Raw genomic sequence first — 13,713 nt, forward strand, 5'->3', positions numbered from 1 at the left:
TTTCTTTCCTATTTTCTTTTTGGGTGTAAATTGTCCAAAAGGAAGGAGGATTCTCTCCTTTCTTTCTTTTTTCCTTTCATTCTCTTTCCTTCTACTTGAACGGTTACAATTAAGCTTGAACTTGAAAAGTTATGTCACCCCGATACTCTGACATTTCCAACATAAGATCCTCGTGATGACCGTGAAGACACCTCAAGACTGGTCTCCTCTACCTCATAAGTTTATTCTTAGACTTCCTTACAAAGTCTTCGCTCTGCATTTTCCTAGTCTATATGGATGCATATGAATGATAAACTTGCTTAACTGCTTCACGCGCTTCTTCAACATGCATCATCCTGATTTTGATACTAAGATTAGACACAACTTGAAACAATTCAATAATCAAATTTTAATACACAACATTACACTTGCAAACTCTCTATTTTTGGGTCAATTATAAGATCCAATTAAGGATTTGTCTAGCTTGCTTAATGCCACATTCTCAAGCAAGTGGCTATCATTTACTTTCCTACTCTCTGTTTTAGACTAGTGGGTACATAACTGCAACTCTCATAATTACGATCTATAGGCATTTGTGCATATTATTTTGGGTAAATTATCAATTTAGTCCTTGAATTATGATCTGAGTGAAAATTAGGTCTCTAAAATATTTTTTAGAAGAATTAGTCTTTGAATTATAAAAATCTGCCAATTACATCGCTAATATTAGATTTGAATCTACTATATTCATTTTTCGTCAATTTAAGTCATGTTACTTACATGTGATACACATTGGAGGATAGATAGATAATTTTTTTTAAAAAGAAATAGTGTATGGAGTTAACTTTGAAGGGTAAATTAGATGTTAGATTCGCAACCTATATGAAATGTTAAAGGCTTATAAGTGAGAAAATGATGATATTATTCTAAAGTGTGTCAAATGACTTAAGTTGATGAAAAAATGGATAAAATAGCTTCGAACATAATAGTAGGGATGAAATTAGCAATTTTTAATGAATTTAGAGACTTATTTTACCGAAAAAATAATTCAGGGACCTAATTTTCATGAAGATGATAGTTTACAGACTAAATCAACACTTCACCCTATTATTTTTGCCAAAAACATGAGGACTACACTCTCAGCCGTTTGATTTGTTTTAATGGATCATTGGGACGGACTAATGAGGACCATAGGATTTAAAATAAGTGGTCCAGATTTTTCGATTTGTCGGTCCGGACATAGGAATTCAAAGAAGACTTCAATTCAATATTGGGAACATGATTGTACTTTTGTAAAATTTTCAACAGTACGGAGTCAATTAGTTAAATTTCATTTCAACGACTGTCCGTCCTAAGAACAAGGACATGATTAAATAAATCGATTATTAAAGGGTATTGAATCTGTCACTAACACAATGATCTAGTGTTATTCTTTGTACTTGTTAGAGGTTATATTTCTAATAATAACGAGGAGGACAAATAAATCGTATACACTTCAATATCATGCACATTTCTAAAGGGGGCAGAAAATCTCAGAAATTAAGTTTTCGTTTTATGAGCTGAACACAACTTTAAGATCTATTACAAGTGAAGAGAAATACCACTAGACCATAGTACTCAATTCATTTCTTTTATAGTTATAGTTGTGGCATAAATGATGAGTATGCACAACCTAAAACTCTAAACTTAAACTAAATTGTCCAAAACCTTCATTAACACAAACTTTCCCTTTTTTCCATTTACTTTCTTTCTTTCCTTTTTTCTTTGCAGGTGAGGATTATCTCCTCTCTTTTTTTCCTTTGCCTTCTCTCTCCTTCTATTTGTACGGTTACAATTAAGATCCTCTTGACCACCGTGAAGACACCTCAAGACTAATCTCGTCTGCCTCATAAGTTAATTCTCGGACTTCCTCACAAAGTCTTCGCTCAACATTTTCCTAGTCTATATGGATAAATATGAATGATAAACTTGCTTAAGTGCTTCACACGCTTCTTTAACATGCATTGTCCTAAGTTTGATACTAAAACTAGACACAACTCGAAACAATTCAATAATTAAATTTTAATACATAAAATCACACTTGCAAACTCTCTTGGTTTTTGGGTCAATTATAAGATCAAATAAAGGATTTGTCTAGCTTGCTTTGTGCTACTTTCTCAAGCAAGTGGCTATCATTTACTTTCCTACTCTCATTTTTAGACTAGTGGGTACAAAACTGCAACTTTCATAATACGATCTACAGGCATTTGTGCACATTATTTTTGCCAAAAACATGAGGACTATACTCGGCCGTTTGATCTGTTTTAATGGATCAGTGGACGGACTAACCAGGATCATAGGATTTAAAATAAGTGGTCTAAATTTTCGAATTTGTTGGTCTCAGACACAAAAATCTAAAGAAGACCTCAATTCAATATTGGGAACATAGTTGCACTTTGCAAAATTTTCAACAGTAGGGAGTCAATTAGTTAAATTTCGTTTCAATGAGTGTCTGTCCTTAAGAACAAGGACATGATTAAATAAATCAATTATTAAAGCTATATTAAATCTATCACTAATACAATGATCTAGTGTTATTCTTCATTTCGATTTCTAATAATAACGAGGAGGACAAGGAAATCGTATACACTTCAATCTCATGCACATTTCTAAAGGGGGCAAAAAATCTTAGGAAGTAAGTTTTCGTTTTATGAATTGAACACAACTTTAAGATCCATTACAAGCATCGATCTATTTCCGATTTTTTATTTAGAGATGATGCAAAATCACGCAATAGATTTTGATAGATATGCACATTCAATATTGTTATTCGATATAACGAAAGGATAGAGCTATTCACACTCATTTTTATCTCCTATACACTTTTCTTAATTTCTTGTTGTCAATCTTATTTAATTTATTCGATATGAAGACCTGAAATCAAGAGAAATGGGTGAGAATTAAAAATAAGTGCATGTTCCTTGAATTTTGAGAAGGTAGTTGTTACTTGCTATCGGTGCTTCTGAGTCGTGACATAAACTTCTCTCCACGCGACATCCAAACCTCCAATTTTCAAAAATCAAGGACACTGATAGATTGGTACATAATTTCATGAGGTTGACATCTACGAAATATTCGATAGCATTATCATATGCCGTTAAATTATTGTTATTATTTTGGGTTTTTACTATAAAATTAAATACAAATTATGTTCTCTTACACGTGGTGGTGACGTGGAAACCACATAAGTGGGTCCCCCACATACTACATTAGCATTTTTAACAGAAAAATTAACGGACTTAACGGCAGATGGTAATGTGGGACACAAAAATATAATTCCGCGAGCAATTTGTTAAAAGAGAGCAAGTTGGGAGTTGGGACAAAGCAACTTTCAGATGGCAAAACCAGGAACCAGAATGATAAATAGAAAAACTGAAACAGAAGAAAGCAAATCAAATATACTTGAAAAAAGTTTGGTTTACCGGCATATCATGTAAGAAAAACAACGACGATAGTTGCACATGCTAAACAAATTTGAGGCATTCCGTCCTACATTCACCACTTTCATGCTAGAATAAAGCAAGAAATCAAACGAGAACGGCATCCAATAGTTTAATTGTATTTACAGAACTCGAAACTCAAAGGATCAAACCTTTAACGGGTTCAGGCTTGGAGGGATCGTGCTGGGTTGCTGCTGACGCTTTGGGAGAATCCGATAGAACTTGAGCATAGTCGTCCTCTATTTTTCTATGTTTCTCTTCTTCAACCTTTCCAACTTTCTCTTTTGTTTTCTGACCAACCTCTTCAGCTGCTTTTGCAACCTTATTAAAAGCACCTGTAACCCATTGAGCGCTAGTAAACACGTACCGGTTCTTCATTATAGCAGATCCAGCGCTACTGACCGTCTGCTCAGCAGCTGCAAAAGCTGATTTGGTTTTCTCTGAGACCTGAAATTTCTGATCCACTTCGCGAACTTTGCCACCGACCGCAGAAGTACCAGCACTTATTTTCTCGCTGAGACCAATCTTTTGGTCAAAAGATGCAACTTTTTCTGAAGCCGTTGAGGTCAACTGGTGTTTCTCATCAAAGCCCCTTGCCTTGTTGACTGCATCTTTGCCCAAGAGAAAGCCCTTAGCGAGCATGCCACTAACAACATCCTCTGCCTTCCCGAATGCAGATTCAACCCCACCAGGAGTTTTATTTTCTGTTACCTGCAAAGAACGGAGCAATTCAAAGGTCGATGAAATTGCATGGGTAAAATATGATGCAGAAGCTCTGTGCAAAACTCTTACATTTGGTGCTATAGCATCAGGTGGCAACTCGTAATCTGGAGCCAGAGTTATGGTGACAGACATATCCACTATTGTAGCTCCCTGACATAACAAAAAAGATTTTAAAGAGTAACATACTCAAAGTTTGCAAGTTACATCACCAATTAAAGTCACACTAATGTTATTGTTAAGCCTGTGGACCATAGTGGCTGTTATTCCCATTTTACTTTCGATTATAGTCACATTAGGGCGTGGTGTCATTGACCAATTTGAGTCGAGACTATCCCAGCATGCCTGCAATTGAAATCTCTATCACCAGACATTATACAACAACATTACAATCTCTTCGGACATGCCTAGTAAGTAAAATCAAGAATGAACTTTAAAAAGCCTGGGAGAAAAACATGTACTAGAACACTTTAATATAAGTACACCTCCAGCATTAAAGCTTCCTTACATTATCTATTGAACTCCAATATGGTAATGAACTGCTATCCAATGTCTAGAAACACCAGAAAGCAAGGAAAGAAATGCAATCCAAGGTCGTTTGTTGGCACTTGGCATCATAAACTATGAGGAGTACCTATACTCCAATAAAACCTAAAGCACCAACTACTTAAAGCTTAAAACATGACTTCTATTTTGACCTGTTAGCTCAACAAAGGGCCATATTCCCCCGTAGAAAGTTTTCCATCTGGCCTGTAGGCTGTAGTCAACACACAACCCACTTTATTCTCTCATAAAAATTCTACATTGAATCTTGGGTAATATTAGAAGTCCTATTGAGCCAAGCAAAAGCGTGAAATTAAATCAAGCAGTGCATAGCCCCGTGCATAGCTACTACAGTTCTTTATTTCATTAAGAAAAAGATTTCTTAGATGGCCCAGTGCACAGCCAATATAACTGAAACTTAGTTGCTCTATTTGCTGGTAACCGACACGAATCAACTTCTTGTTCCTTACAGCTATATCCATTGATTTTTCTTGCACGCAATGCAATAATCCATAATCCTACCTATCCAGCAAGCAATATCCAGGTTCTATACTATGAATATGTTACTAATCCAATACAGTTTTTCTACTCATCAGCACCAACCACAAATTGGCTACATCAATCCCAAATGCATTTTGTACCTTTTCTGCCCCTATTTTTGCAAAGAAACATAACTAATATACCTGTCACATACTGGATGAGTATCAGATCACTAAATGACAAAGGTTTGGAGGACTGCATTTATCTTTAATTGTGCAAAGTCCCAGTAAAAATGGTTATTACAAGATCATGAGAGAAAGAAAATAAATAGAGAGAATGATGAGGTGATATATTATGGTCGAAGAAATTGCATTACCGAAAGGAGAACTGCAGTCTCAGCTCCTTGTACATCCTTGAAGGTAACATATGCAATTTGGGACCGCTCAGTATCACTACATGAGCATTGGATAAGATAGATTCAGACACAGATAAACAAATAATATAAATCCATCAAACTAAATAAACATCAAACCTCATCATTTCGACATAAGCAATATCACCAGAAAAAGAAAAGAACTCCTTTATGTCTCTCTCACTTGCACCCAAGGAAAGATTGCTGACCTTGATGGTTGTTACCTGCAACAGAATGGCCAATACAAAAAAAATAAAATAGCAATACAACATAAAATATTTGGATAGAACCAGATATCAGGAAATATGGCACTCCTTGGGAAAAAAAAAAAGTATAGGGCTCCTCCAGCCTAACATAACTATAACAAAACTAGCACATCGGGAAATAAGCATCAGATCTTTGACAAATTTCTCAAGCTGTGGCAGGAACTATATTTACAAGACTGCAACTGAAACATAACTTTAACAAAACTAGCATATCAAGAATCCTGAACCGCTTTTCCTAAATGAGAAGCCGATTAAATGTAGAAAACAAGCCTATGAATCCAAAAATAAAATTTCGCTCAAGGATGGATTATTTCCGTTCACTCAATCTTCGTTTCTCCACCTCGAAAACAAACCAAACCCAGCAGATCATTTTGCAAACAAACCAAACAGAGGAGATCATTTTGCATTGAGGCACAGAAAAGCAAGTACTAAACAGTCAAACAAACAGTAAATCTGAGAGAGAAATACATACATTTGCAGTTTTTTGCCTGTAAATACCAATCTATTTCAATCAACAGAACAAAATCCTCTCCTCATATAAACCTCAAAACAGATCTAATTAGGGTGTCCCAAATCACTGATTTAGTCAATGAGCATACTTATTCATTAAGCTACCACCCCAAATCCACACAAAAACTACTTAACTCATTCATATTAACACTTCAAGAACCTAAAACTCAATTCAATTTGTAATCTAAACAATAAATTCATAAATATGTACATAATTACATGCAAGAACAGAGAAAGAAATCGAGAGGGGCAGAGAGAGAGCACTGACCGACATGGCTAGGCGCTGCTAAAAGAGATCGAGGTGAGACGGTGAAGATCTACGGCGATGGCGGCGGAGACGGACCGGAGAGTTGCCGGAGAAACTGAGAGACTTGTAACAAAGTCTTCTGAGAGTGAAGGGATGGAGATTTTTTTTTTTTAATTTTATACCGGCGCAAGCGCCAAGGATGGATTTAGGGGGCACGTGTCTGGAGCCTGGCACGTGAGGTGGAGTCGGGTCATCGTTGTTGACAACCTTGAAACGTGCGAGTGTGTTAATTGCTACTTCCCATACGCGGTCGGGCTTTCTACCACATTATGTTTTTGGCATAATTTTCGTATCAATATTATAAAGTATTATGTAAACAGTATGAGGTGGTGAATAATTCATTTTTTTAAAAAATCGTTTTAACATTTCTCAAAACCAAAATATCCAAGCCCAACCCTAAAAAATTCGAAATTGAAAATCTCAAAATGTTGGGTAACTGATACAAAAATACGCCGATAATTTGGTACATGAATAGCAGTAGCATAGCCAAGTACATGGTTATGGTGAGCTATAGCATAAAGAGGGTTTGAGCTCTTTAACATTAAAAATACTAATTAGTTGGGCTACTATATAATTTTAAATTTTTATTGTCCTAACTCATCCTACTAATAAAAAGTGAATCCTAAGTTTGCTTTTATACAATACAAAATAATTAAAAATATTTTAAATGCTAAAAACTGATTACTTTAACCAAAAATAAAAATTTATTGAAATTTTTTTTTTAAAGGGAAACAACTAGTGGCAAGCCAAGGTTATCCACCCCTTCTGGAGGTCGGGAAGACTCACAGATGCATTTCAGCCTCCCCCTAGCTAACAAGTCTGGGGGAGGCTGAAATATTTCAATGTCATTACTACCATACACGGCTCTTAGTAGAAGATAGTCTTTCATCGCTCAATGCATTCACTCACGACTCATGAAAGCTGCTTATCAATCTCAGACAGAATTACAGACCAAACTAGACATTTTTAAGTCTAAAAAGCAGTAACCTACGTATCATCTCACAACTTCATCCAAAGTAAACAAATACTAGCAACATGAGATCGTTTCAAAATTCTCTCCCATTAAAATTTGCCTAAAAACCTTGAACTTCTTCAATACGATCTTCCAATATAACTATATAAGTGTCAAAACTTCTCCCAACTGCTCTCAAGTTCAAATTTGTCTTCTGTTACATTAGTCCTAAATATAAAGAGATACAAACAACGATTATATGATATACAAATTTATGATTTCAAGCTAAAAACAACACATAAATTTAAAAAAAAAAAAGGATTAAATGTAAAAAATAGAAAGCTAAAATAAATAAAATAAAATAATTGAATATCATGCAACGCCAATCATCATCCGCCACCGACAACTCTCAATATCAGTTGTAAATTTTGAGAATTTATTCAATCATGGTGTGAACAGAGACTGTTTTTAAATTCATTAAAACTATATACAGTTGTTTTTGGGCTCAATAGATGGGCTTGTAGAGTGAGCCCAATAAAAAATGAGAAGATTAAGATATCGGGCCATAAGCCAGCCCAAGGAATCCAGATGACATAAATGTTGAAGTACACCGAAAATTAATTGACGTCGCAACACGTAATTGGTTATTTGTGACAACCTAATGTTGAGACACCGAAAACAAAGGAAAATGAGAATATTCGTCAATCGAGTATGTGACCCAATAGCAGATTAGGAAAATTTGTTGTTGATTAGGATGAGTGCAAAGAATATCTTAAGTTGTAGGGATGAGATGTTGGGTTGTGAACTACTTTGGTAAACTCCGTAAACTGGTAAAGTGACGTAACCATATATAATCCAATTTACATGCATGGTTAGGGAACTTCGGATTCCATTTAATCTTATTAAATTAATCCATGTGATCTAGGCTAATCGACGTGATTGTGTTCATGTAAAACAATTTTAAGAACAAGCGCATACACTTAAATTTAGTATTTTAACAATTAGATTTCATATGAAGAAGAATTCGTTGTTGAGGCTCCCAAGTGTTAGCTCTCTACTAGTATCCAAATGAATGAATCCTTGGTTGGTGAAGCAAGAGCTTTTAGAGATCTGATTCTTCACTGATTTATTTGCCTTCGTCTGAAAATCACGATCCCACATATAAAATTACAATTTTGCTCACACCTTTTTCACGTGTTGTCTACCTAATTAAGGAGAGAATTTTCGGTGCACCAAGGAGTATGAGTGGTTCGGTATGGAATCCCAAATAGAAAATGGAATCCTGAATCCCAAACCGAAAATTTTCAAGGTGGGAATTTGAAGACCAATCCTAAACCAAAATTTCTGTATTCCCAATTTCCAGGATTCTCAAAATATTTTTTGTATTTCGGGATGGTTCAGTATTCCCGAATTTCATACAAATTGAAGTACCAATCATTCATCCCAAGTCAAATTAACATGCAACCAAAATAAAATAAGTTTAGTAACAAATCCAAAAGGAAAAAGATAAGTTACAAACCTAATATGTTCGAAAACTAACAATACAATTTTTGGATTTCGTGTTGAAGAGATAGACACATTTGGTTGAGAAGCAGCAGTGCAAGGTGAGCGTGTGGGAGGTTCGTACATGCAGTTGTGGCGATAAAGGGCTATGGTTACTACTTTTAAACTAAATGGCAAAGTTAAAATTATGAAAATCCAAGAGTTGAATGGCAACGTTGAACAAATGAAGTAAAGGGCTATGGTTACTACCTGTAGACCACACCAATTATATTGCTACTAGTGGTTTGCAACAATTCAAATGTCCTCTTTTCAATACTTAAATTCAACATTCAACTTCAACATGCATGCAACCAAAATAAAAAAAGTTGAGTAACAAAACCAAAAGCAAAAAAATAAGTTACAAACTATAGTTCCAAACTAAACGAAAAAAAAGCTTGAATATAATATATATATATATATATATATATATAATATTTATTTTTGATTTGGTATGGAATTACCGAAACATTAAGAAGACAATACCGATTCTCGTTCCAAAATTTGAGGATCGGTTTGGTATACCATCCTAAAAATGTCAGGTGCGGTTTGAGATTGAAAATTTTTTTGATTTGGTTTGGGATTTTCGGGATTTTTTTCCAACCCTACCAAGGAGCATTGAAAATTTAATTTTCTCCTGACCAAAATGGATGAAAAATTGGAAAATTTGATGGCAATAGAGAATTTAACTGATATAAAAGTTCAAGGATTGCTACGTACTACATTTTAGTAATATTCCTTTTTACTTATAAATGACATTTAAATTTGAATCTTGAAAATGATGAGTTTGCAACTAATATTCATCACCCCTCAATATAAAATATTTCATTGTATAAAAATATACACATATTGGCTAAAACAATTGAAGAGAGATTAGAAATCGGCGAATGCCTCTTTTGTCTAGCTCCTCTCACAAAGATTGGACCAAGTGTGTTAGTCGACCATACCTCTATTAGAAAGATAATACAAAATAATAGTATAATAGATAGTAAGTGTAGCAGTAAAAATATCTCGGCCGTAAAATACCTAAAAGGGAAAGAAAAAAAAAACAAAAAACATAAATGGTATCATGGTGGTGGGGGCACTACTTCTCACAAAGTCACAATCTCATGCTAGAACAAAGCAAGAAATCAAATGAGAAGGGCATCCAACAGTTCCAACTGTATTTACAGAACTCGAAACTCAAAGGATCAAACCTTTAACAGGTTCAGGCTTGGAGGGATCGTGCTGGGTTGCTGCAGAAGCTTTAGGAGAATCCGATAGAACTTGAGCATAGTCGTCCTCTATTTTTCTATGTTTCTCTTCTTCAACCATTCCAACTTTCTCTTGTGTTTTCTGACCAACCTCTTCAGCTGCTTTTGCAACCTTATTAAAAGCACCTGTAACCCATGCAGCGCTGGTAAACACATACCGGTTCTTCATTATAGCAGATCCAGCGCTACTGACTGTCTGCTCAGCAGCTGCAAAAGCTGATTTGGTTTTCTCTGAGACCTGAAATTTCTGATCCACTTCACGAACTTTGCCACTGACCGCAGAAGTACCAGCACTTATTTTCTCGCTGAGACCAATCTTTTGGTCAAAAGACGCAACTTTTTCTGAAGCCGTTGAGGTCAACTGGTGTTTCTCATCAAAGCCCTTTGCCTTGTTGACTGCATCTTTGCCCAAGAGAAAGCCCTTAGCAAGCATGCCACTAACAACATCCTCTGCCTTGCGGAATGCAGATTCACCCCCACCAGGAGTTTTATTCTCTGTTACCTGCAAAGAACAGAGCAATCCAAAGGTCATTGAAATTGCATGGGTAAAATTTGATGCAGAAGCTCTGTGCAAGACTCTTACATTTGGTGTTATAGCATCAGGTGGCAACTCATAATCTGGAGCCAGAGTTATGGTGACAGACATATCCACTATTGTAGCTCCCTGACATAACAAAAAAGATTTTAAAGAGCAACATACTCAAATTTTGCAAGTTACATCACCAATTAAAATCACACTAATGTTATTGCTCAGCCTGTAGACCATAGTGGCTGTTATTCCCATTTTACTTTCGATTATAGTTACATTAGGGCGTGGTGTCATTGACCAGTTTGAGTCAAGACTATCCCAGCATGCCTGCAATTGAAATCTTTATCACCAGACATTATACAACATTACAATCTCTTCGGACATGCCTAGTAAGTAAAAATCAAGAATGAACTCTAACTCAAGCTGGGAGATAAACATGTACTTGACGGACTTTAATATAAGTACACCTCCAGCATTAAAGCTTCCTTCCATTATCTACTGAACTCTAACATACTAACGCACTACTATCCTATGTTTAAAAACACCAGAAAGCAAGGAAAGAGATGCAATCCTAGGTCGCCTGTTGGCACTTGGCATCATAACTATGAGGAGTACGTATACTCCAATAAAACCTAAAGCACCAACTACTTAAAGCTTAAAAAATGACTTCTATTTTGACCTGTTAGCTCAACAAAGGGCCATATTCCCCCTGTAGAACTGGCCTGTAGTCTGTAGTCAACACCACAACCCACTCTAGTCTCCCCATAAAAATTCTACACTGAATCTTGGGCAGTATTAGAAGTCCTATAGAGCCAAGCAAAAGGGTGAAATAAATCAAGCAGTGCATAGCCCTGTGCAAACCTACTACGGTTCTTTATTCTTTGAGAAAAATATTTCTGAGAGAATCATCCAAAATCCTATCTCGTCCAGCAAGCGACATCCAGATCCTATAATATGAATATGTTACTAATCCAGTACAATTTTTTTTTACTCATCAGCACCAACTACAAATTGGCTACAACAATCCCAAATGCATTTTGTACCTTTTCTGCCCCTATTTTTGCAACAAAACATAACTAATATACATGGCATATAAAGTGAAGTTGCACATTGAATGAGTATTAGGACACTAAATCACAGAGTTTTGGAGGACTACATTTATCTTTTATTATATAAACTCCCAGTAAAAATGGTTATTACAAGATCATGAGAGTAAGAAAATAAATGGACAGAGGTGATACATTATGGTCAAAGAAATTGTATTACCGAAAGGAGAACTGCAGTCTCAGCTCCTTGTACATCCTTGAAGGTAACATATGCAATTTGGGACCGCTCAGTATCACTACATGAGCATTCAATAAGAGAGATTCAGACAAAGATAATGGAAGACTATAAGTCCATTAAACTAAATCAATCAGCAAACCTCATCATTTCGACATAAGCAATATCACCAGAAAAAGAAAAGAACTCCTTTATGTCTCTCTCACTTGCACCCAACGAAAGATTGCTGACCTTGATGGTTGTTACCTGCAAGAGAATGGCCACCATAGATAATACGATTACTGGCAAGATACAAAAAAAAAAATAATAAAATAGCAATACAACATAAACTATTTGGATAGAACCAGATATCAGAAAATATGGCACTCCTTGGAAAAGAAAGTATAGGGTTCCTCCAGCCTAAAATAAGCATCAGATCTATGACAAATTTCTCAAGCAGAGGCGGAACTATATTTACAAGACTGCAACTTAAACATAGCTATAACAAAACTAGCACATCAAGAATCCTGAACCGCTTTTCCTTAATGAGAAGCCGGTTTAATGTAGAAAACAAGCCTACGAATCCAAAAATAAAATTTCGCCTCTCCGCCTCGAAAAGAACCCAAACCCAGCAGATCATTTTGCAAACAAACCAAACAGAGGAGATTATTTTGCAGTTCTTTGCCTGTAAATACTAAACAGTCAAACAAACAGTACATCTGAGAGATATATATACATTTGCAGTTCTTTGCCTGTAAATACCAATCTTTTACAATCAATAGAACATAATCTTCTCCTCATATAAACCTCAAAACAGATCTAATTAGGGTGTCCCAAATCTCTGATTTAGTCAATGAGCACACTTATTCACTAAGCAACCACCCCAAATCCACACAAGAACGACTTAACTCTCTCAAATAAACGCTTCAAGAACCTAGAACTCAATTCAATTTGTAATCTAAACAATAAATTCATACATACATACATAATTACATGCAAGAACAGAGAAAGAAATCGAGAGGGACAGAGAGAGAGCACTGACCGACATGACTAGGCGCTGCTGAAGGAGATCGAGGTGAGATGGTGAAGATCAACGGCGACGGAGGCGGAGGCGGAGGCGGAGGCGGAGACGGACCGGAGAGTTGCCGGAGAAACTGAGAGACTTGTAACTAAGTCTTCTTCGTGTTCAAAGAGAAAGAAATTCGAGCAATTTTTGGGTAAGAGCGAAGGAATGAAGATATTTTTTTCTCAATTTTATGCCGGCGCAAGCCCGAAGGATGGGTTTCGGGGGCACGTGTCTGGAGCCTGGCACGTGGGGTAGCGTCAGTTCATCGTTGTTGACAACTTTGAAACGTGCGAGGGTGTTATTTGCTACTTTATGGACTGGTGGGCCCTTTAAGACATGTTCCTATACGCGGTTTGAAATTTGGATTCCATTCCCATTTTCTTTGTGATCCTCATATTTTATCTATTCATTATACATT

General features: G+C 36.0%; 2 protein-coding genes across 3 annotated transcripts; both read right to left on the reverse strand.

Annotated features, from left to right (window-relative positions):
- Window positions 1–3,391: 3,391 nt before the first annotated feature.
- LOC137709856 (binding partner of ACD11 1) lies at window positions 3,392–13,397 on the reverse strand. 2 transcript variants are annotated; one of them, XM_088696045.1, is made up of 5 exons: window positions 13,272–13,397; window positions 5,734–5,837; window positions 5,578–5,653; window positions 4,251–4,331; window positions 3,392–4,169 (listed from the first exon to the last, which is right to left on the reverse strand). In XM_088696045.1, exons 1-5 carry the CDS (start codon window positions 13,275–13,277, stop codon window positions 3,597–3,599), a joined length of 840 nt encoding a protein of 279 aa, XP_088552171.1. In that variant the 5' UTR covers window positions 13,278–13,397; the 3' UTR covers window positions 3,392–3,596. The 2 variants fall into 2 exon arrangements, with proteins under 2 accessions (XP_088552171.1, XP_068304937.1); XM_068448836.2 differs by lacking the exon at window positions 13,272–13,397 and adding an exon at window positions 6,658–6,816.
- LOC137709855 (binding partner of ACD11 1) lies at window positions 10,149–13,416 on the reverse strand. The gene is made up of 5 exons (XM_068448835.2): window positions 13,272–13,416; window positions 12,393–12,496; window positions 12,236–12,311; window positions 11,024–11,104; window positions 10,149–10,942 (listed from the first exon to the last, which is right to left on the reverse strand). The coding sequence occupies exons 1-5, from the start codon at window positions 13,275–13,277 to the stop codon at window positions 10,370–10,372; spliced, it is 840 nt and encodes a 279-aa protein (XP_068304936.1). The 5' UTR covers window positions 13,278–13,416; the 3' UTR covers window positions 10,149–10,369.
- Window positions 13,417–13,713: the final 297 nt, after the last annotated feature.

Source organism: Pyrus communis, chromosome 6 (genome assembly GCF_041283825.1).
Source record: "Pyrus communis isolate YQ-2024b chromosome 6, ASM4128382v1, whole genome shotgun sequence".
Classification (NCBI taxonomy): domain Eukaryota; kingdom Viridiplantae; phylum Streptophyta; class Magnoliopsida; order Rosales; family Rosaceae; genus Pyrus; species Pyrus communis.